The sequence below is a fragment of the Ahaetulla prasina genome, chromosome 1, assembly GCF_028640845.1.
Source record: "Ahaetulla prasina isolate Xishuangbanna chromosome 1, ASM2864084v1, whole genome shotgun sequence".
NCBI lineage: Eukaryota > Metazoa > Chordata > Lepidosauria > Squamata > Colubridae > Ahaetulla > Ahaetulla prasina.
The window spans coordinates 315599922-315625294 of record NC_080539.1 but is presented as its reverse complement, the minus strand read 5'-3'; the positions used below and the strand labels follow the sequence as shown (position 1 = coordinate 315625294).

Sequence of the window (25373 nt, the reverse complement as noted above, 5' to 3'; positions counted from 1 at the left end):
CACAGTAAGGGTGATTTATAAAGTAGATTTGTGGGGGGGGCGCCAGCTTCCAGCTCTGCTTGTCTGTTACAGCTGGGTGGTGTGGGGGGGCGAGATGTGTGAGCTATTCTGGGATGAGGCTCTTTTGTTTGTGGTCGCACTATAGCGCCATTTAGTTTCACTTACGTAACATGAACTAAACTTATGCGCGGGCGATACAAATAGTATATTTTCAGAAATTTAAATTGTCACGGGGAATTTTATGAAAACCTAATGAAAATGTTTTTAAATAATGCTATGAATTTTTTTTTAAAGTCAATTAAATTTAAAAAAAAGGAAAGTGCTTCAGTATCGGACAAAACCCCTACAACCCACCATGAAAGCTGGAACGCCAACTAGTGGGCAGTAGGGACCAGGTTGACTACCACTGAACTAATAAGAATGGGGAAATTTATTTATAATGAAATAAAGTGCAGCATGCAATCTGCGCAAGTCTACTTCTGGTGGTGGAGTTTGGAAAATACCTGCTCTGATGTATAGCAAAACAAAAAACAAAAAAATGAGTGGGGGTTGCCTTCCCACCATGTTTGGGGTGCACTGAGGGCCCTGCCCTGTGTTCCTGTCCTTAAAAAATGAGAAGTAGTCATTTTCATGCCAATGAGCAGACCTGTAATTATGTTTCACTGCTGAGCAAGGCACCCTAGTGGTTTAACATAAAACTGTAGAATTCTCCTGGGTTACATACACTATTTCTACCAAAGCTTTTAAATTTCTTTAAAATGACATGGTGTTAGACTGGCAGTGCAATGGCTAAGATTATGTAATTCCGAATTGTTCCAGGATTTTAAAAAAGGAAAAACTTCAAAAGAATCTCACTAAACCGGAGGAAACTGCCTTTATGTAACTTAATTAAATGATTTAGAAAGAAAAAAAACTCAAATCATGATATCTGAATAGATAACAAATGGCCATGAAAAGATTCTTGGCATTATGCTAAATATGTCAAAAAAATGGTGACTCAGTGTTCAGTTGCTGTGAGAAAGGAATTAAATATATAAACTGTATAATGCCCTATTTTGTGTGAATTAACTGTATTTTTTTGACTATCAGACACTCCAGACTATAAGAAGCACCTACCTTTGGGGAGGAAAACAAGAAAAAAAAATCTGCCTCTACCTCCCAGCAATTTGCCTCCTTGCAGCAAACAGCAATCTGGTCAGCAGCAGTGCCGATAGACGGCGGCGATCCCCACAGCCTGGAACAGTTGATTGGTGGTATTCTGGGAGACAGATCCAACCGCCAATCAGTTGCTCATCCTAAATCAGGCAGTGCTGAAGCTGACCAGGCTATTTGCTGTTTGCTGCAAGGAGGCAAATTGCTGGGAGGCAGAGGCCGAAGGATGGGGGCTGATGGGTAGGTGGGGCTTCAGCAACATTCACTTTATAAGACACATAGGCATTTCCACCCACTTTTGGGGGGGATTGCGTCTTATAGTCCAAAAAATACGGTATATGATTTATAATTTTGAGTGCTGTGTTCAGCTTCAGTTCTGTGGTTTGAAAAAGATATTGTAGAGGTGGGAAAGATATGAAAAAGAGCAAACTAAATAGTTATAAAATTGGAACAACTCTATAAGAAATGTTACATTGAAGGATAAAATAAGAAGGTGAAAACGCTTGACACATAAAAATAAGACTGGTGAAAGTGGATACGAACCGGTTTTTCTCTCTAAAATGGAGTAATCCACACAACCTGAATAGCAGGCATTCAGAAGATAAAGGAAAGGAATTCATTGTGAGAAGATACAGTGATGCTTACTAGCTTGGACAGCTGCACAAAAGAATTATCATGGGGAATAAAACTAATCTTCATATTATTTTCAGTATCTGAGGTAATATTCTTCTGGATAACAACTACTGGAGATCATAAAGCCAGAAGATACTCTTACAGTCATAACCTGCTTGTATGCTTCCTGATGGTATCTTGTTGGCCACTATGAGAATAGCTGATGGATTAATTAACCTTTGATCTTTCCAGTATGATCCACAAACAAGGCCATGGTAGACACCACTGAAAGCACTAATATTACATATACATTTAATATCAGTGGTAAAGGCACATACACAATATATCATTTTTATTATGCAAGCATAGGCATATCCTACTATTGTAATGAGTCTCTTCCAATCTAATGTTGAACAAAGTCCATGAAGTCCCTTCTCTTTGTTCACAGAAGAAAAACTAGTGCAGCCACATACAAAAGATTTTTTTTGCAGCAGCAGCACGAGTTCAGCCAAATGTTTTATGTGAGGATCTATCCAAGACTCACTATGAAGAGCTTTGTCATGTGTCTCACTTAATGAGTTCAGGCACCTGCTCCTTCAAATACTCTATCAGGATAATTTTGACACTGCACTTCATGGGAATTTAATTTCATAGACTTCTGCTTAAATAGAGATTAGAGTTTCTGCCAAAACAATATCAATTGAAAAGATGACATTATAATTAATATAAAGCATTGACTAGCTCTATCTTTCAACTACAAACAAGACACTACGTTAAAATTTTGCAATGTAATCATATATGTGCCCACTGAGAATCATGTCTAATTGAATTCTATCCTAAAGTGTGCAATTGTGTAGCATGTCTATTGAAAGGTAAACCTTTCTGATTTGAAGGAGAATAGGATTGCAGCTTAATTCCCTTAACATATAGCGTGGTAGGCAACAAAAATTATTTGCTTTGAGCATGGAACATCTGATACTGAAAACTAATGTACCACCATTATCTGGAACTCGAATTTGGATCTCTACTCTTTATCAATAGCCATCTGTCTGTCTACATCTATCTATCTATCTGTCTACATCTATCTGTCCATCCATCGACCTATTCCTCTTATTGTTTTTGTCAATGGATTCCAAATTTCTTCATGCACTTTTAATTATATTTTCATGCAAATATAATTATGAGTGGTGTGGTGGCCTAGAGGTGGCGCCTCACCTCACAATCAGGAGACTACGAGTTTGAGGCAGACATTTCTCTCTCTGGGCACACCAAGAAAAAAACCTCCGCATTGGCAACAGGAAGGGCATCTGGCAGAGGTGGGTTCTATTTACCTTTACTACCTATCTATTTACTATCTATTTACTTTATCTACCTTTACTACCGGTTCGCAATGGGAGCGCATGTTCTTGCTTCTGCACATGCGCAGAAGCTTTGTGCAGATCACCCATGATCTGACATAGGGCCGGGCTATTTACAGGACCGCCTGCTGCTACCGAATACCTCTCACCGACCCGTGCGCTCTCACAGAGAGGGACTCCTCAGGGTGCCGTCTGCTAGACAGTGTCGTTTGGCGACACCCAGGGGAAGGGCCTTCTCTGTGGGGGCTCCCACCCTCTGGAACAAACTCCCCCCAGGACTTCGCCAACTTCCGGATCTCCGAACCTTCCGCCGCGAGCTTAAAACATATTTGTTCATCTGTGCAAGACTGGACTAGATTTTAAATTTATATTGTTTTAATGGGTTTTATTATTTATATTGCTTTTTTAATTATTTGGCTGTGTAGAATAAGTTTTTTAATTGTTATTTTATTCTGTATTTATTTGTACTTTTTTATCTGCCTGTGAACCGCCCTGAGTCCCTAGGGAGATAGAGAGGTATATAAATACGATAAATAAATAAATAAATAAATAAATAAATAAATGATGACATGGTGGATGGGCGAAGCCTCCCACCGGTTTTACTACCGGTTCTATAGAACCGGACCAAACCAGGAGCAACCCACCACTGGCATCTGGCCAGTAACGGTCAGTTCCATTCAGTTGCCCAGACTCCACCCCGCAAGGGATAATGGGGTCATTAAAGGAGGAGGAAGATGTAAATATAATTATTATATTTCTTCCAGCATTATTTAGATTTTGGGGTAATGAGGTAATATTATAAAGTTCATATTATAATGCCTAAAGTCACTGTTAGTGAGTAGGTGGCTTTATAAATTTCCTAAATAAATAAATAAAAATGTACAATATAAAAATATTTAAATGATTTGACAGCACAATTGAAAATGCAAAAAGGACTTCATTACTACTATAAACTTCTTGTTTACAATTTATTTATTAAATTTCTATACCTCCCATTTCGCCTAAATGACTTATTGAAATATAAAAACTATATTTATTTGTAAGAATATGAAGAATATGTAAGAATTTCTTTTATTTATTATTTTAGGGGCTTCTTAACCCTGTTTTAGCATTTGTTCTACTCTGTTTACATTTAAAACCTCCAAAGGGGATTCTACCATTTTCCCCATTCATGAATTGGCTGACTTTTTAATTCATACACTTACATTATGTATTTCTGGAAAGCCCAAACTATATATAATAGATAATGAAGGTCATGATAATAGCAGTAAAGAAACTACTTTTTATTACTCATTTTGGTAACAATATAAATTTCTCCTACCAAGTGTGTTTCCAGGTAGAGTTTAAGACTATCCGTCTCGGACTTTGGAGGAGTCCAGTTTTCTGTGGTTTCCATGGCTTCATTTAACCATTGAATGAATTCATCCAACTTGCTTACAAACCCCTTAAAAAAGAGAAATCAAGAAAAGTCAGTTGTTAAAAAACATTGTAAATAAGTAATGCAGTTATAATACAGCTCTACATCCATTAAGTAGTTGTAAAAACGAAAACAATGTGATGATGAGGATGGATGGGAGAAAAGGAATTGGGCCTAGCATACATTGAGAAAATTTAGGGCAGCAATGAACATAAATTATAGGTTATAGATTTCTTGTCATAACCATAGAAAACCCTATTTCATTAGAGGCAATTTTACATATGTTTTTATAAGGGGAGAGGGAGAGAGAGATATATATCAAGAGTTAGAAAACAAGGAAGCCTATTTTTATGATATATTTTGACCCTCAAGGTTTTACAATCCGTTTTGTAAAGATTTTTCCTCATAATTACAACTTCTTTTTTTTAATTTATTTACATTTATATCCCGCCCTTCTCCGAAGACTCAGGGCAACTTACAGTGAGGCAATAGTCTCATTCTATTTGTATATTTACAAAGTCAACTTATTGCCCCCCCAACAATCTGGGTCCTCATTTTACCTACCTTATAAAGGATGGAAGGCTGAGTCAACCTTGGGCCTGGTGGGATTCGAGCCTGCAGTAATTGCAGGCTGCTGTGTTTTAATAACAGGCTATCTTACAGCCTGAGCCACCATGGCCCTTACTAAAAGTAATTATAATATATGAATAGAAAATGCAGAATTGAAAAGTAACAGCTGACTTACCACGCTATAGAATTAACTAAAAATAATAAATATCAAGATAATTTATTACCATGCAATCAATATTTGCATCTCACAACATTGCTGCCATTTTGTTTACATTGCTCTGGCTTCCAGTTCACTTGTTAAAATTGCAATGTGTCAGAAAGCATAAAGTCTAAATGGTTTGGGACTAGATTATTGCATCTTCTCTCACAAATGGATGATCATCTGCAGTACTGTACCGTATCTGCCAACAGATTCCTGACTAGGTAGGTGTAGAAGAGGTTCTGCTCAGGGTGCAACATGATCATTCCTAACGAAACTTGTTTCGCAGCTTTATTTATTTATTTGTAAACTGTAAGCACTAGCAAACTGAATAGACCAGCCTCTCTAATAGCACAAGTTCTCCAAATGTGTTGGATCATTTCCCATAATCCTGAAACTTTTGGAGGATTACGACTATGGAATTCTAATACATTCAGTTTACTTCAGAAACTGAAATGACTCTCCAACCTTCCGTAATTTATTTTGATTTCATATATTTATGTTGATTTATTTATGTTATAAGTCATTTGAGCTCTCATGGGTGCAGATTTTTGAAAGAAAGGGGTAGCAAGCCTGAGACAGGAACTCTTGAGTAGATATACACAGAGACACAAAATAAAGGTTTTATAATGTAGTTGGAATTGGTGATGAATTTTGTGCTATTACTTTAGTAAGAAATGTGAGATAATGGTCCTAATCCAAAACGTGAGGCTATCATGGTATTCTAAGCATACCCAAAGGGGAAAAAATGCATCTCGACACATATTAATAATAAGCTGCAGCTCTTTTTTATTTATTTATTTTTACTAGATGAAAATTTCCTGTAGCCAATCAGAGTTGGAGCCATTATAGACAAGGAGAGGAAACTTTATTTCTTATATATTTTTCTGTCCACATTTTACAAAGCCTCTTGTGAAATGCTGGAAGGATTTTAAAAAATTCAGAAATAGACAGCTGGAGAACTCCCATTTGGGGGTTGTTCCAACTTCTTGTTTCTGACAAAAATCACATTTGGTTGCACTGCCTGAAAGATATGCTAGTTGAATAAACTTCATATAGTGAGACTAGTCATTGATCCTTCCTTCTTTCTCTATATGGGGTAGGTTTAAACTTCCTTCCTTCCTTCCTTCCTTCCTTCCTTCCTTCCTTCCTTCCTTCCTTCCTTCCTTCCTTCCTTCCTGTTAAAATAATTGCTCTCTCTAACTTATGTGCTGCACAGTTACTGAACATATGCTAGAACCATGCAATGTACAGAAGCTTTTGCACAAATCCCTATCTAGTTATAGATACAGAAGCTAAAACTTTGCAAGATGTATAGTATCATTTATTCTCCATGTATGTGATCATAAGGGGAGAATAGTGTAGATAATGAAAATGAAATCCTATTCAGAATAAATATATATTATTTGAATATATAAACATCCCATGACCTATTAATAAACAATCTATAATTTGGAACCTATATTTTTAACATATATAAAAGATATACCGTATATACTCGAGTATAAGCCGAGTTTTTCAGCACGTTTTTTGTGCTGAAAAACTTCCCCTCGGCTTATACTCGGGTCTATACGGCTTATACTCGAGTTTTTTTTTTTCTTTTTTTCACATTTTACCGGACGGAAGCCCTGCCGGTGCAGTGAGAGGGCGGGGCGGGGGAGCCGCCAGCCTTCTCAGCTGAGGGAGGGAGGGTTTCCCCAACCGGTAGGTGCCTCATTTCCCACCCTCGGCTTATACTCGAGTCCCCAGTTTACTCCAGTTTTTGGGGTAAAATTGGGGACCTCGGCTTATACTCGGATCGGCTTATATTCGAGTATATACGGTAATTTTATAACATTTAATATTAAAAAGCTGAAATAATGAAGTAAAACACTAACACAGAAAACTGGTAAGCTAGAATCATTTATTATATACTAGAATCATTCCCCCTGTACATTTATTAAAATATACTGTACTGTCAGTAGAGACCATAATGTTCTTATCACATATAAAGGTATTTATGTGGTGAACAACCCTGAAGTGTAACAATAAATTCGGAACTAGATGAAAGTATAATAAACTATTACTATGGATATACCTGTGATTGGAATAAAGTCCATTTTCCAATTAAAAAATTAAATCTTAAAAAAAAAAACCCACTACTTTTCTGATGACATCTATAAAATTTTATGGAAACTGTTCAAAAGAAAACAACTGTAGAAAATGAACATTATTTTGAATGCTAAAAGCCCCGATATTGAAAATCATTATCAGAGGGTGCAACATTGTCAGGTCCAAAGTGTCATTGTCTAAGTAAACAGCACCATCTGGAGGAATAACCACAAAATAGCAAAGTCATCATGAGATTTTAAAAAACTATTTAATCTTAGTCATAGCCTTCTAGCCATTATGAAATGCCAACCTATGGCAAATACTGGAAATATCTATTCATTACTATCTGCCTTTATAGAAATACTATCCAGACTTTCTGCATCCATGAGCACGTTTGGAATTTTAAGCTTATATTGTTGGCACTCTTACAAAATTTCTAGTGGGGAGATCTAATGATTTAGCAGATGGCTAGTTACATGGTTGACCATTTACAACAACCAATTACAAAGCTGCGATTTTTCTACATCCAGCCCTTTCCCAATTCCTTCCTTGCAGGAGCTAGCCTATTTAGGGCCCCCATTAAGAAAAGGTGGGCACCCAACTGAAGGAAATGTTGGGATGCACCTGTAACTCATGTTCATTTTTTAAATAAAAGTTATAGGAGCTCAATAGAATCTGTAGTCATTTTTAGCATAAATATGCTGGAGACATTACATTTTTCTTTGCGGGACTCTCGGTGCAGGTTAATTAAATTATTATTTTTTTTAAAAAAAATGTGAACAAGATAGAGAAAACCTGCAGAGCCTTCTCTTTTGGAATTCTTTCAAGCATTTTTAAAAGCAGTGCTATGAACACAGTGTGTCTTCGTCTGTGCAGTTTGTTTATGTATTGTGAATCTTGTATACTGCCTCAACTACTGGAGCAACTCCAATATTCAGGTTAAAATAGAAATAACAGAAACAAATGAACAAACAAAAAACCCCAAGCAGTAATGCATACTCCATTTCAGGAAAAGATAATCAATGCAAACATACTTATAACAATCCAAATAAATGGTCAGAAAGCAGATCATCACACCAAGCCTGGACTGTTGTATGTGAAGCTCCATGTTGTAGCTCCATGTGAGGTGATTTTTCTGCTCACATGCCTGCTCATATTCCGTTGGTCTTTGTATGTTTAGGTGCACTTGGAAGCAGAGTGAATTCTATATATGCCACTCTGTTACCACTGAGTACCATTTAAGTTCGTATAAAAGGAGCTCTGGCATTTTGTTAGGTACATTAAAAGCTGTTGATGGGAACTGACCTAATAGGAGGGGGATTAAGGATTCCAAGTCTCTTCTCCACTGTTGAGGATTCCCCAGTTTTGACTGTGCCCCCTCCTTTGAGTGCCCAGCTCAGGTATCAAGTCTACCGTGGATCTCACCCATCCCCACCCCACGTAAGGGGGCGTGCATAAGCGCACCAACGTGCCTACCATCCCTGTCCTACTGTTCCCATTCATACTCATTTCTTATGTTTATACTTATAAACACATTACAAACTTAAAGTGAACCGCTCCAATCTCGATTGCAGAAAATATGACTTCAGCAACAGAGTGGTCAATGCCTGGAATGCACTACCAGACTTTGTGGTCTCATCCCCAAACCCCCAAAATTTTAACCTTAGACTGGCTACTATTGACCTCATCCCATTCCTAAGAGGTCTGTAAGGGATGTGCATAAGAGCACCAGCGTGCCTACTGCCCCTGTCTTAATGTTCCCTTTAACTGTATTCATTTCATTCATTCATTCATTGAATAAAATTGTATTGCATTGTATTGCATTGTAATGTATTGTAATATACATTGTTACAATGTATTGCAATACATTGCATTGTATTGTATTCAATTCATGCTTATACTTATATATATTATCTAATACGTACTCGACAAATAAATAAAAAATAAAAAAATCTATTGCTATTTTCACTGAATAACTGCACTAGAATAAAAAGGATATATGTTATTTTATAAATAAACAATCAGCAGCCTAGTATTCCTCAGCAGCTGCACAAATCCTTGACATCAGGCCCACATTCATGGAAACAACATTTTGCCAGGTTTCAGTTTAGTCTTATGTTTGGTTCTTACCCATGCTATTATGAATGTTCAAAGTTGTAATCTGGCTTCACATGGAAGTAAACTGACCTAATTTGCTTTCCCCGTGGTGATGTGCATAGCAATATAAGCTATTCTTCCTATTCTGTATTTCTTCAAATTCTGCAGTACAGTTTTATCTTTAAAAATATACCACAATGCATATAACATATTTAAAGCAATTATAAAAATACATATAAAAAGACACATTGATTGATTTTTCAAAATGGATTCTATTCCCACCAGAAAGCCCCCTCTTGAACACTGGTGCAGAAAAGTGATGGAATGGACATATGAACGTAATACAAAAAAATATCATTCATCTCTCATACCCCATTGACCTCACTTTACTGCTCAACTCATGAACATTAGGGCAGTATCAAACTTTTAAAAGAGATGTTTTGCGAAGCAGGTTGGTATAAGAAACCCTTTTCAAAGCATTAAAGCTGAAGAGTATATCGAAGGATTTGACACACTTGTTTTAAAAGTCTTTCCCCAACTGTGTGTTTATGCGTATATAACTAAGTAACACTTCTGATTCCATCAGCAAAGTGAAGCAGTTATGCACACATATGGGAAAGCCTTCAAAACAGTCATGTCAAATCTTTTGGATGATATGACTGCTTTAACATTTCAAGGAGTATATTGCTTGCATCAGTGTATTTTGCAAATTCTTATATTGATAAGAAGACAAAGGTCTATCCACTTCATCAATTTCCTACTTACCTCCATTTTTTTCCATACAATTTCATTATTCTCTTGGTGTTGTATATCTTCCATCAGCTGCTGTATTAAAGCTGATTTATTTGTGAGAGTTATTTCATTTTTATCAGACGCCTGACATACTGATGACTTTCTTGGCCTCTCTTCTAGGTACCTTTTCAAGCTAGATGTGCAAAGTTCTTCGTCAGAAAGGATATCACTAAGAGGACCCGATTCAATGCTGTCTCCTACTGAGGATATGATGTCACTTGAAGAGCTTGGTGAAATTCTACCTAACCTTTTGTGCTTCTTTTTGACCTGATAGGTTGGGTAAAGCTCTGAATCTGAATTCATTTCAGATAGTTCCCAGTCATCGATGTTTTGAATAGTTTCTCCTGGAGATTTCTGTGGAAGCAATTTTGTCAAATTTTCTAATTTCAAAGCTAATACTTCTGTCTGTTTGAGATGTGATGGAAGAGCCAAGTATTCATCAGAGACATACCAGGCATCACCTATTTTATTTTCTGTGCTGGCATTATTGAGTGAAGATGAGTAGGTTTTTTCAGTCTTGTTTCTTTGAAGAAGAGGGAAGGGAGATACAGCAGGATCTGATCCAGCTGAAAAGCTGCTGACTTGGCTATGAGTGGGTGAAGCAGATGGTTCTCTTTCACTGCAAGACTGGCCATTCAATTCTTCTTGCTTGTAAGGTTCAGAAGAGGTTGATGTTGTATCACTTTCTGTTCCTTCTATGGAGTGCATGCTGCCAGAAGAAATTCCATTTTGTATAGCCAGAATTCCTCTTTTGTTCATCTGATTGGTTGGTGTAGTATTGGATACCATTTCAGAAATCCTGCAGGACGCCACCTCCTCAGGAATGTCATGTGACTTCTTGCACCTCAGCTGCTGCCTTCTAGCATTGTCACTTGACTTACTTAAAGCCATGGACTTTTCTTTGAAATGATTTTGAATTGCAAACTTGAGTTCACTTATGTTGTGTAAGCAATCGCAAGACTGACTTATGGCAGAAGGGCAATTATTGTACGTTGTTTGTACTGCTAGGCAAAGCTTGGATCGGTCTGGTGGCTCTAGCAGTGAGGGTGTGCTCTTACTGATTTCTGTCTTAATCAAAGAGAAGTGGTTTTTTATATCATCGACTATTGTATCTGTTTTAAATATGTCTTCTTTGAGAAACAAGCCCCTCTTGGGTAAGGTGGGCTGTGTGGGTGAATTATCATTGTAATCAAAACCATCTTGAATCGATCTCTTGGGAGTTGAATTTTCACTGTAAAGGTGATGATTAGCTTTTACACCACTGAAGGACACTGGATTTGGCTCCTGTTTTATTGTTTCTAAGACTTTCTTGTGGCCAAACGAGACAGCCGAATCCTCAGAAGCTACTTTACAAAAGGGTAAGTGCTCAAAAAGATGAGTGAGTGAAAGTTCAGTAGATATAGTTGATGATTCTTTGCAACTTTGGCTGTCCCCCTGCAGCTGATCTATTGACAAGGGTAGGTGGATTTCCTTTGTATTAATACCTTCATTGCATTTGGAAGCACCTGAATCTGTTGCTACAGCCAGTAATCCCACATTTCTAGTGAGTTCTGGAAAGGCTTTGTCCATTTCACTACAGCTCCAAGACTCAAAGGATGTTATTTTAGCTGGACTGGAAGTCATGTCCCCAAGACCACCAAGCAAATCCTCACTGGGGCTATAGTCAGACAGTTCAAAGGCAGTAATTCCACAGTCTAGGGATAAATAATTTTGAGAGCATTTGATAGTTAGCTGTCCTGAGTCATCCACTTCTGTTAAAGAATCAAGACGGTCCTGTAACAAAATCAAAAGAGGAAAAAGAGTTTTGCTTATGATTTTTAAAATCTATAATGCTAAACCTTGCAAATACAGAAATGGGAACAGTGGAGGAGGATGTCCTCTTGATCTTCAGAACATTAACTGATCATAAAATTATCACATTGCTTTATAGATTTCACTGAAAATGAATAACATTAATTAAATAATGAACAATGCAATAATGGAAGAAATTGTCCAGTTGTTGGCAGCTTTAAATAATTGGTGTAAAAGTGATGTGCTATGCCTGGATAACATTGAATGGAATGCAAATGGCAAAAAGTTCATGAACCAATGTTTAATGGAGCTATATGCATTAAAGTCAGTCCCTGATGGCATTTTATTATATTATTCTTATTTATTACTATCATGCAAGGAATCCGAAATAATAATTAATTTGTTCGGAACTCAATATGTAACCTGGGTTAGTTGTATATCCTTACAGCTTCAGATAGTCAGAATATTTCTTTACTTGTATATATGGAATATTATAATGTTTTGATTTATTTCATAGTCTTTAAAAAAGAATCTCATTTTGTATTATTCAGTTGCCACTTAATTAAGCAAAAAGATAAGCTTCTATTTTCTGTTTTTTATCCTTTCTTCAGGAGAGGAACATGAGCTTAAAACTGGGAGAATTCTTGAATCGCCCTTTAATTTTTAAATAAATATTTTTTTAAAAAATGTCTAATACTTGAGGATAAATAATGTTTTAACTTTAATCTAATATTCTTTTATGGGCAGTTTAAATTTTTAAAGACTGTGATTAAAGCAATACAAATATTCAAACACTTCTATAAAATTTCATAAAAATAGATTTGGAATTATAACAATCACCTGCCATTATTTATGTTAAATTATATTATTGTGTAATTGCCATAGTAGATTTGTATAATTTTTAGGATAGTTCATAATTCTTGTTTAAATCAAAGGCATACTAGGATATTACAATTATTAAACAAATGTGTCTCTTTTTTTAAAGTTTTAGCAGAGGCAGACATATAAAATACCTTACGATAGAAATGTGGAAGAAAGTTGGAGGGAAATGTTGTATCCCCTACATTTTCACATCAAAATTTCCCAGGTTAAAATATGTTTCTGGAGCAATATTGGAGAGCAATATTATACTGTATTTCCAACTTGTTTTTGCTTTTCTTTCTTATACTGCAAAGAGCATCAATGTTGAGAGTCAAATAGTTGTTCTCCTGATACATGCCATGACTTGGATCCTGTAACACTTTCCTGACCTGTTTTTGCCCTGCTTGTAGCCCTGTGAAGTGAGCAAGGAACAAGCTTTCCTGATTCTAGTATTTATCCCCTACAGCAGAACTATGGAAACTATTTCTAATATTTGACACAGGAACACAAAACAAATTCAGAGCCAAAGTATGTAACTATTTGTTGAAAAATAGTCCCAAACACTTATTTTCTTTCTAAGCAGCACTCTCCTCAACAGTGTGATTATTTTTGAACCATGTCTGTCTGTGTCTGTCTGTCTGTCATGTGAGTTTGAGTGTGTTTGTATTTGTGTGTGTGTGTGTGTAAAGATCTGTCTCTATTGGTCTCTCTGTCTGTCTGTTTAGTATTTCCCTAAAAACTTGTTTGCATTTTTTAATCTCCTGCTTCATGGACAGAAGAAATCTGTTCCAATAAATTCCTCCCTTCCTTATGAGGAAGATTTACCCCTGTTCCATCTCCAAAGTAGCACTTCATTTTGGTCATTTTAAGAATATTGCATCGTGCTGTTTCTTAAGGGGGAACAGTTCTTCCATATGAGTTTGTGGCATCTTACTCTCAACAGGTTTGCTGGGAAATTCTATTCCACATAAGGAATAAATAATGGTTGGCTGAAATAGCTACTGACAAAACAGACTGAAACATTATTGGCTGAAGGGTCAAACATACTTGTAAGCCACAGATAATGAGGACTGATTGTTTTTAAAAGTGGATCAGTTTAATGTGTGTTGTAAATGAATGATAAATGAAAGGAAAGTGGTATGACACACCCTCAATCGTGTAGCATTTAAAAATGAATATGTGATGTTTGCGATCACGTTAAGATAGGGAAACTGCAGCATGATAAGAGCCCTTGGTGCAACACAAAGGCATTTTTAATTAATTCCACTGACCACTGGAATTCATATTTACAGTGTGTCTCTAAATGTGACATTTACTGCTCCCAAGACACCGGGGGGAAAGGGAGTGTCACCCTCAGGAATGTTATGAAAGATTTAAAAGGCAAATGCATAGAGCAGGCAGGAGATTGACCCGTGTTTTAACATTTGGGGATTGGGTGCAAAGTACTGATAAATTTCTTTTATGCACAAAAATAAAAATATCTAATAGTGCTTGGAGAATAGCTTTGGAATGTAAGATCAAATTTTAGTCATTTAGTCATTCATTTGATAATGTAAGTCAAAGTTTCTTTCTCTGAAACTATGGTTGTAGAACTCATTTATTTACAACAGTGAACTGGAATTTCAATCAAAATTAGATCTAAAGAAATGGTGGGTCAGAGGCAGATACCAACAGGAAATGCAGGTGGGAGAGGAATGGACTCAGTTTCAGAACCAACCACTCTCTTCTAATCTGCTTCTGAAAAAACTGTGAAGTGATTTATATTTTTATCATCTTTATCAAGCTTCTGTTACTTAAACTGTAGTTGATAGGAAGAAAAAGAACCAAACCAACAGTTCTGATAAATTCGTTTGTAAAGTTATGTATACATTTATAACTTAAATCAAGGGAGTGTTTGTGAAACCAAAATTTAGGTTTGTGCAGATCTTCAATGCTGACAATTTGTATTTTATTTCTAAATAGCAGGATCTCAATTGCTGTGAGTAAATGAAGTATCTAACACATCTAGAAATGAGTTTTTGCCTGAAAACTGGATTTGAATTCAGATTAAATTCAGTATTCTGTTCAGGAATCAACTTTGAAGTTAATAAAGGACTTAATACTGTTCAATTAGAAGATCCTAGTATCCATAGTATTCCATACTATGAAAAAGTCTAAATCTCTTGCTATGTTAGGCTAATGGAGCATTAGATGGTTCTGCCGATGTTTATCTCTTCAGTTAATTGACAGACGTTAACATGAAGGTGACATTATGAAGCCATCATGAAGCACTGGCATTAGTTGCATTGTCATCTTACAGTCCCTGTAGAATATTGATCTGTCAGAGCCAGAGCAGGAAAAAGTGAAAGATATTATATTTAGTGAATTAATTCCCAAACATTTCTACAGCAGTGCTCAATATTTTAAGAAACTGTCGTGCATAGGTCTTTGATGGAACAGCTTAGAAGTCCATTTAAATACGATTTAAGTGTTTATAATTTGTAGTGATCAGTTAGATAAGTATTGTGTGTTCAAGAAAGTACGAACTCATCAGTTAATATATAATCTCAAGAATTAAGAACATAAGAAGCTATGATATGTTAGGGTAAGGTCCACATTAATCCTGTATTGTTTCTCATAATGACCAACCAAATGAAACTGAGTGCTTGCTAGCAGAAAAATGAGATACCTGTCTTCTGCAGTTATTCCCCTGTGTACTCCTTCCAGTCTGGAGGAAGTATAAAGTCTTCACATCAAATAGCCTTAGATAAATCTGACATTTGTACACATATCCAAGTTAGCAGCTATCATCATACCAAGGGGCGATTAATTCTGCAAATGGATTGTGCTTTATGTGAAGATCTGCTTCCTTTTATCTATTTTAAATCTTCACCCAATCAATATTTGGAACATTTTACCCCAGTGCTTCCAGAGAGAGAGAAAACTTTATTCTTTCTTATTTTATACACCTCAATCTATTTTCCTCTTGAACTGACTTTTTTTCCAAGTTAAAGAGACCTGAACATTACAGCCTTTCCTCATAGAGATATTTGAGTTGTTGTTGTTGTTGTTGTTATTGAGTTATTATTTTGGTTGACTTCATCTGCATTTTTTTTAAAGGTCTATTATAATCCTTTTCAAGCCATCATTACAATGTTTGTCTTTTTCCCTATGTTCTTGGTAGGGATATTATTTTGAAAACATACTGACATAAGATGGCCTAGGAAGAAAAGGAGTGTGTGTGTGTGTGTGTGTGTGTGTGTGTGTGTGATTCATACATGACAATGTGATCCCTAGGAATGGCTCAAAGCTTACTTTTTGGTGGGAAAAAAGTTTATAGCAGCAGTGAAATAGGGCAGAATCTAAATACTCCAAAATTATCCATAGGACTGGTATGCAAGAATGTATGTGAAAGATATTCCACTTTTGAATAAATTACAATTTAAATGAGATTTATGACAGAGGTTGTTCAAGTTTCAAGAAAATCTTGCCTATAATGAATGTGTGCATATTTGTGTAATCATGGGGAAAATATTACTTGTGGGTTAATACATTCCCTTAACAGTATTGTTAATGTGAACCTGTACACTTCCATTAAGGGAATCATTATGATTGATGTATCTACCTCTGTGTTAATCGTAGGGAATAAGCAATGCACTTAGCTATCTTTACCGTTTAAGATTACAATAGCTTTTTGCTTTTAGCTCTACAGTTATCTCTGAAACAGCCACCTCAAAGAAAATACATTTCGTTTCAGCTGGATCAGTCACTCTAAAGGAAGAACTATAGTGTCAGTTTTTTTGCTTTACTAAAACGGACTGATACTGGAATTATCTCAACTGGCCTAAACCCAGCAGATTCTGCTGCAAATTGATTTACTTGCCTTAATAAGGATAAAGTAGGCAAACAATTCTAGGATTTAGAATTCAAAACGGAATTTCTTATATTTACTTGCCATACCTCTTTTGTTTCTTCTGTAAAAGCTTGCAAAATATCAGTTTGCCTTGTGTAATTTCCATTGGCATCTTGCAGTCCCTGAAGAATTCTCTCTCTCAGAACCAGGACAGAAACTCGAAGCTGATGCCAAAGAAACTGTACTGTGTGGATATCAACAATTACGTTGACTGAGTAAGACAGAAGTTTCAGGGAAAATTCAGTCTCTAGAAGAGCATGGATTTGTTCAACATGATCAGAGATATCTTCACATATGTCCTGCAACAAGAGAAAAAAGAAAATATTACCCACAATTATTTCAAAATTCATTCATTCATTCATTCATTCATTCATTCACTATATAAAAGGCATAAAGTTTGTGCATACAAGTACACACACACACACACACACACACTGATAGTAACTAAATATGCACATGAGATCAAAGGCTCATTTTTTATATCTTATGATCTTCAGAGAAATTTATATCTTTTGCACTTTTTTGAAGATTGTACTGGTAATAATAACTAGCATTTGTTCAATCAATATCTGAATTCTAAGCACACTATGTTTTAAATGCTGTGATCTTTCCTGAAAACCTGGAAATAGTATATGGTCTCTTTTAAAATGTGTACATAGATTGTTATGTTAATGTTGATTCTAATAGCAGTGAAAGATGTTTTTAGCACTGTAAATATAATTATAATCCTTTAGTAAATAATACTGGTTTTTTTTTTTCAAAAATTGGTATTCTTTCTTAGAGAAAACAGCATATATAAGAAAGCTTATATGATGCTGATATAAACTTATTTTGATTACTTCCAACTCTGACTTTTTGACATCCAATGCTAAAGGTTGACTGCTGAGTTTGAGCTCTGTAACACAACAGCTAATAATTAAATTAGGTTAGATTAGAATTCTTTATTGGCCAAGTGTGATTGGACACACAAGGAATTTGTCTTTGGTGCATATGCTCTCAGTGTACATAAAAAGAAAAGATACATTCATCAAGAATCATAAGGTACAATACTTAATGATAGTCATAGGGTACAAATAATCAATCAAATCATACTAGGAAACAATCAGTATAAATCGTAATAATACAAACAACAAAGTTACAATCATACAGTCATAATAATATCAAAATAGCATAATTATAATAACTAGAACAGTGGTTCTCAACCTGTGGGTCGGGACCCCGTTGGAGGTCGAATGACGATTTGCCAGGGGTCGCCTAAGACCATCGGAAATATGGGAAGTATACTTGCGAGTCAAAGAATCGCGCTCCAATGGTTGATGCCACAAGCCAGCTGCAGGCTCTTCAAATTGCTAGCCAAATTCGGCTTCAGGCGCGATGAATTAAAAAAGAGAGAAATCTTTGCTCTGATGTCTCCCTCTCAAGCCTGCTGCAATCACTCCCAATCGCTAGCCTAATCTGGCTTCAGGCGTGATAAACTTAATAGGGGAGGAGTCTCCACTTTAATGCCTCCGTCCTCAAGACAATTGCAAGCAGTTCAGATCGCTAGCCAATATGGCTTCAGGCGTGATAAATTCAAAACGAAAATAATTTTATGGTTGGTGTTGCCACATCGTGGGGAATTGTATTAAAGGGGTCGCCACATCGTGGGGAATTGTATTAAAGGGGTCGCAGCACTATAAAGGTTGAGAACCACTGAACTAGAATGATAATCCTGAGGAACATGTCCTGCCAAGATATCTAAGTAGTTCATTAACAGTGACAGAATATAATGTTTTTAGATTGTATGTTAAGAACTAATTATATTTCTGTTCAATGAACTTCTCTTCTGGCTCTGATCCTCCATCCAAAGATCAAATGCCTCCTACATCCTCCCTCTAGGTAAATCCTGCATCCCATACAAGCCATATTTGCATCATGTGTCATATTCAAGAACTTATAAAGCATCACTGTTCTACTTTACATTTGTGAACATCTTTGTTTTTTTAATTGAGGTGTGTACCTTAACTTTTCAGCTGACCAACAGGAATGTTACATAGGTCATTTATGTGTATACTACCAAATGGGCCGGTTTAGCTCAGGCTGGTAAGGCCTGTTATTAAGAACACAAAGCCTGCAATTACTGCAGGTTCGAGCCCGGCCCAAGGTTGACTCAGCCTTCCATCCTTTATAAGGTAGGTAAAATGAGGACCCAGATTGTTGGGGGGGCAATAAGTTGACTTTGTAAAAATATACAAATAGAATGAGACTATTGCCTTATACACTGTAAGCCGCCCTGAGTCTTCGGAGAAGGGCGGGGTATAAATGTAAACAAAAAAAATAATTAAAAAAATTAATATTTCTATTAAAAATAAAAAACAATGGATGTTAATTGTTTTGAAACAATAAGGACTTGTTTACACATATTAATGAATATCATGTTTCATATGTATTGAATATATGAATTATTTAGATATTTGTATCAAATTATTTGAGATATATTTCTCAAAAAATTACACTGAATGTAAATAAGATATATAAGTCATTTCTCTGGCTTCAAGAGTTAAGAGTCATTAAACCAGATTCTTTGGGGTAGATAACAATAATAAAATGAGTATAATCCCAATGATATTTTATATTTTGCATGAAATGTGCATATATAGAAACATGTATTTATAGAAAAAAATTAAAAATTCAGTATACAATTTTAAGTTTGAATCAAGTTGAAATGATTTATTTGAAACAAAAATTGCTATTCTCAGTTAAAGATGGGCTATTGATTATTTTGACTAGTATCTGATTAGTACTAAATCTTGGACATCTTCACTTACTGCAAATTCTCCTCCTCAGTTGTTTTTGGAATATTTATATATAATATCTTTGTATTAAAAATAATAGCATATTATTTGGGAAATGTGTTTTGATCTTCTTTCCTAAGCTAATTTGATCTATAGAATATGTTTTGGAGTATTTGTATATACCATGGTACCTTTAGTTAATTAGATTCTTTCGGGTTAAATATAATACATTTACTATATCTCTTAATTTGACCTATGGGATACACTACATATCTGCCTTTGATTGATCCAGGACTGCCTTTGATGCTTGGAAGAACAGACCACAGTTTTCCCATATTTTATCTCCTATCTAAATGGGAGGTTCCAGATGAAAATCACAGTGAAGACCAATAAAGCCTATGACAGTAGATGGTACATTGCAAGGTACAGTGCATGATATGACTCTGTTGGCATAAGTCATCCATTGATTTGGGTTGAGATAATGCAGTATGGTGATGGTATTCAATACCATTCAATACCCCTCTAGGCTAAATTCCAAATTCTATGGAGGTCTTGAAACTATATCTGAAAGCTATTGGGGACTAGATGGACGAGTTCTAGAAGATAACGCTGCTGTTTAGCTCATAAGCAACTTGGCTGTCCTGAAATATCATTTCCCATTAGTGGTAATATTCCACTCCTTTGTCTCTATATACAGGTTGCACCAATATCAGGCCTACAGACTAAAAATGACATTAACAGCTTCAATTGGTTGCTGTTTTTTTTATTTTTTTATTTTTCAAATTTATATAGTCACCCATTTCACAAAACAACTAACTCTGGGTGGAGTACAAACAAGTTAAAAAACAGTACACAAATAACAGTTATGAAAAACGTTTTTTAAAAAAATTATAAAAATGCAGCTAAAAAGATAAATAATAGGTGAAGGGGTATCAGTAAAAATGGAGCCACCTCAATAAACACTTCCTTACTCATCTGGCACATGTCCTTTGAACATTCCTAACTACAATAATGTATTACTTGAGAAGAATTAATAGGATATATTGTGATTGACTTATGTGCCCTGGTTTTTTTTTTATCATAACCTGGATTTGTATGAGCAGCAAGAATCTGCTTACTACCTGCAGATCCCAGAAAGATGGCCCACGACTACAGATAGACTCAGCCTTCCATCCTTTATAAGGTAGGTAAAATGAGGACCCAGATTGTTGGGGGGGCAATAAGTTGACTTTGTAAAAATATACAAATAGAATGAGACTATTGCCTTATACACTGTAAGCCGCCCTGAGTCTTCGGAGAAGGGCGGGGTATAAATTTAAACAAAAAAAATAATAAAAAAAATTAATATTTCTATTAAAAATAAAAAACAATGGATGTTAATTGTTTTGAAACAATAAGGACTTGTTTACACATATTAATGAATATCATGTTTCATATGTATTGAATATATGAATTATTTAGGTATTTGTATCAAATTATTTGAGATATATTTCTCAAAAAATTACACTGAATGTAAATAAGATATATAAGTCATTTCTCTGGCTTTAAGAGTTAAGAGTCATTAAACCAGATTCTTTGGGGTAGATAACAATAATAAAATGAGTATAATCCCAATGATATTTTATATTTTGCATGAAATGTGCATATATAGAAACATGTATTTATAGAAAAAAATTAAAAATTCAGTATACAATTTTAAGTTTGAATCAAGTTGAAATGATTTATTTGAAACAAAAATTGCTATTCTCAGTTAAAGATGGGCTATTGATTATTTTGACTAGTATCTGACTAGTACTAAATCTTGGACATCTTCACTTACTGCAAATTCTCCTCCTCAGTTGTTTTTGGAATATTTATATATAATATCTTTGTATTAAAAATAATAGCATATTATTTGGGAAATGTGTTTTGATCTTCTTTCCTAAGCTAATTTGATCTATAGAATATGTTTTGGAGTATTTGTATATACCATGGTACCTTTAGTTAATTAGATTCTTTCGGGTTAAATATAATACATTTACTGTATCTCTTAATTTGACCTATGGGATACACTACATATCTGCCTTTGATTGATCCAGGACTGCCTTTGATGCTTGGAAGAACAGACCACAGTTTTCCCATATTTTATCTCCTATCTAAATGGGAGGTTCCAGATGAAAATCACAGTGAAGACCAATAAAGCCTATGACAGTAGATGGTACATTGCAAGGTACAGTGCATGATATGACTCTGTTGGCATAAGTCATCCATTGATTTGGGTTGAGATAATGCAGTATGGTGATGGTATTCAATACCATTCAATACCCCTCTAGGCTAAATTCCAAATTCTATGGAGGTCTTGAAACTATATCTGAAAGCTATTGGGGACTAGATGGATGAGTTCTAAAAGATAACGCTGCTGTTTAGCTCATAAGCAACTTGGCTGTCCTGAAATATCATTTCCCATTAGTGGTAATATTCCGCTCCTTTGTCTCTATATACAGGTTGCACCAATATCAGGCCTACAGACTAAAAATGAAATTAACAGCTTCAATTGGTTGCTGTTTTATTTATTTTTTTATTTTTCAAATTTATATAGTCACCCATTTCACAAAACAACTAACTCTGGGTGGAGTACAAACAAGTTAAAAAACAGTACACAAATAACAGTTATGAAAAACGTTTTTTTAAAAAATTATAAAAATGCAGCTAAAAAGATAAATAATAGGTGAAGGGGTATCAGTAAAAATGGAGCCACCTCAATAAACACTTCCTTACTCATCTGGCACATGTCCTTTGAACATTCCTAACTACAATAATGTATTACTTGAGAAGAATTAATAGGATATATTGTGATTGACTTATGTGCCCTGGTTTTTTTTTATCATAACCTGGATTTGTATGAGCAGCAAGAATCTGCTTACTACCTGCAGATCCCAGAAAGATGGCCCACGACTACAGATAGACTCATAGATGGCACTACTATTTAGTCTTGGTTTTGGTTGTTTTAGTTCACGTATACAGTAAAGTTATAAAGTCATAAAGCATAATATAAAGAAAAAAATGTTGGTTGACTTCCAACCCGCTGCAGGTGAAGAACATCAAGTTTCTGCAGAGTAGATAAGGATGGCACAGACCATGACAGCATGCCAGACAAAGCAGGAATGGAATCTTAGCAAATAAACAACAATGGAAGGATTATCAGACACTATTGGACAATTAGGAAGATAGATTAGGCAAGACAAACAAGTCTTACTGCCATTATGCATTAAATCTTCAAGATTGAAGCTTAGAAAATTAGAATTAGGATTTCAAGTAAATAACAAGTAAATCCTCATGTGGTATACACAGAGCACAAAAAGAAAACTGAACAAACTATATTACTGATTTTGACCTCTGATTAGCCTTCAATTTTCTTAATAAAAATATGTGGTTTAAGAAATCTAGCCATCAGTTATAAGCAGAAATTCTGTCCCCATGTTGTTATTTTTGGTTCAAAATCCAGCAATCAGATAGCAATCCCAGGACTAAAAAATACTTTCTTTGCTAAAAATTATGCCCACTTTATACTAGTTGCCCAAGTAAAAAAAATTGTTTTGTTTTTTAAAACATAATTTATCAAGCACAAGTTTGCAAATCTATGGATTTGATTTTTAGTTGTCGTTTTTACAGAACCACTTAGAGCTATGGAATTTCTCAACATATTAAAGCCTGCCTTTTCTATTTTACCAACTATCCACATAACCTAGTCTACGTAACAGCTGAACCAATAATTTACAGTTGCTACTATCTATCAGACAAACCCTGTACCAACTTCAAAAAACTCTAGTATATAAATACTGTTGCAACAAAAGCTTGAACACTGATAAACTCTGTTTACTTGGAAGTGTTAAATGCCTGTTGGAAGACCTGAAAAGACCAGGCTAGAAACAGATCATCATGGAGAACAATCTATGTGTCACTAAGAATCAACAACAACTTGATGGCACATTATCTTTTTTTTTCTTTTAGAAAAGAAGTGCATGAAAGGAGAAATAACTGAGGTTTAAAAAAGTATGCATAGGGTTGATAAAAGTCAGATAAGTTATTTTTCTCTTCAAAAGCACTAGAACCAGAGATCACCCAATGAATCCTGGAAGATTTATCGCAGATTTTTAAAAAAGTATTATTGTTTTTACATAACACACAATTCAGCTTTGGAATGGAATTGCATTGCATTCGATTGCATCTCATGAAATTCACTTCCATGAGATGCAATTCTGGCTTCAGCTTGATTGGCTTCAAAAATGGACTATACTCAGTGGTTGGATTCAGCCAGTTCGCACCACTTCGGGAGAACCGGTTGTTAACTTTCTGAGCAGTTTGGTAAACTGGTTGTTGGAAGAAATCATTAGGGCAGAGAACCGGTTGTTAAATTACTTGAATCCTACCACTGACTATACTAATTCAGAGAAGTCCTGGGGATCAATGACTATTGGCTTTGATGACAGCAAGACTGCTTCTGAAGGCTATCTGCTAGTAGAATGGTGATGTACTTTGCACAATTGGTTGGTCACTGTGAGAATTGCTGGACTAGATCTAGATATTCGGGGAAACAGGGTAATAAAGATTTTTGTTTAATTTCTGTATAGGTGAGAAAGAGAATAAATAAAATATTTATCATAGATTGGGCATGATCATAAGGGATATTGCACAAAAATTATAAATTTTACAAATACGTTTCTTTATATCTTAGTTGATATATGATTGTTTTGAAAGAACAGCCATTGTACGTGCAGTACTGGCAAGAAGTCCCTTCTAAGACTTCTTTACTACTAAATCCAACAGAACTAGACAGGAATTCACTCTGTGTCAGCTGCCCCTAGAGGAAATGTGCCAAGTTGATGGAATGCAAGCTATTTCCGGGTGAGACAACTATGGCCTTGAAATAATGAGGGTTCAAGTAACAAACAGAAAATAAAAACCCAAATAACAAAATGGCATACTAGTCAAGATGTGTGTGTGTGTAAGAGAGAGAGAGACAGAGAGAGACAGAGAGACAGGGAGACAGGGAGACAGACCATGGGCAATCTCAATTTAACTCTGTTGGGGAAAGAAGACTTTTAATCAAACTAAGTTATTTATAATTTGATGAATATTAATCCTGAAGGGTTTCTAAGGTCTGGAGTGAAAGAGGAGGAAAATATGCTTCATTTAAAACTAATTATTTTAAAATTCCACAGTCACTGCAATTTCAAATGTGAGATGTCTGGTAATGCTTTTTCTTTGGATTTTTTCCCTTAACCAAATCCACATTTTTGTTTCTTATCATGTTCTGAAACTAAAGAGAAATGAATGTATTCCTCTTTCTGTACTATCTGTACAAGTAGTCCTCAATTTACAACCACTTGTTTTGTAAACATTTGAAGTTCTTTTGAAACTGGGGGAAAAATGACTTATGACTGGTTTTCACACTTACAATTGTGGCAGCAGCCCCATGGTCACATGATCAAAATTTGGGTGCTTGGCAACTAGCAAGTATTTATGACAGTTGCATTGTCCTGGGATCATATGATTACCATTTGTAACCTTCCCAGTTAGTTTCTGACAAGCAAAGTCAATGGGGGGAGCCAGAGTTCTTAACAACCACATGATTCATTTACCAACTGCAGTAATTTGCATAAAATATCGTAAAATGGGTCTCAACTCACTTAACAACTGCCCTGCTCAGTAATGAAAATTTTAGGTTCAATTGTGATTGTATGTCAAGGATTACTTGTAATCATAGACATGCCATGCAAAAATGATT

At 35.4% G+C, this 25373-nt stretch overlaps 1 protein-coding gene across 1 annotated transcript in view; it reads right to left on the bottom strand.

Moving 5' to 3' along the window:
• The window catches only part of AKAP6 (A-kinase anchoring protein 6), a 233943-nt gene that overhangs the window by 183994 nt on the left and 24576 nt on the right, over positions 1–25373 (bottom strand). Inside the window, exons 2-4 of the mRNA XM_058162337.1 lie at positions 16880–17131; positions 10262–12061; positions 4444–4566 (exon numbers count right to left, since the gene is read on the bottom strand). Of these exons, the coding sequence (XP_058018320.1) occupies positions 4444–4566; positions 10262–12061; positions 16880–17131 (2175 nt within the window). The remainder of the gene's footprint in view (positions 1–4443; positions 4567–10261; positions 12062–16879; positions 17132–25373) is intronic.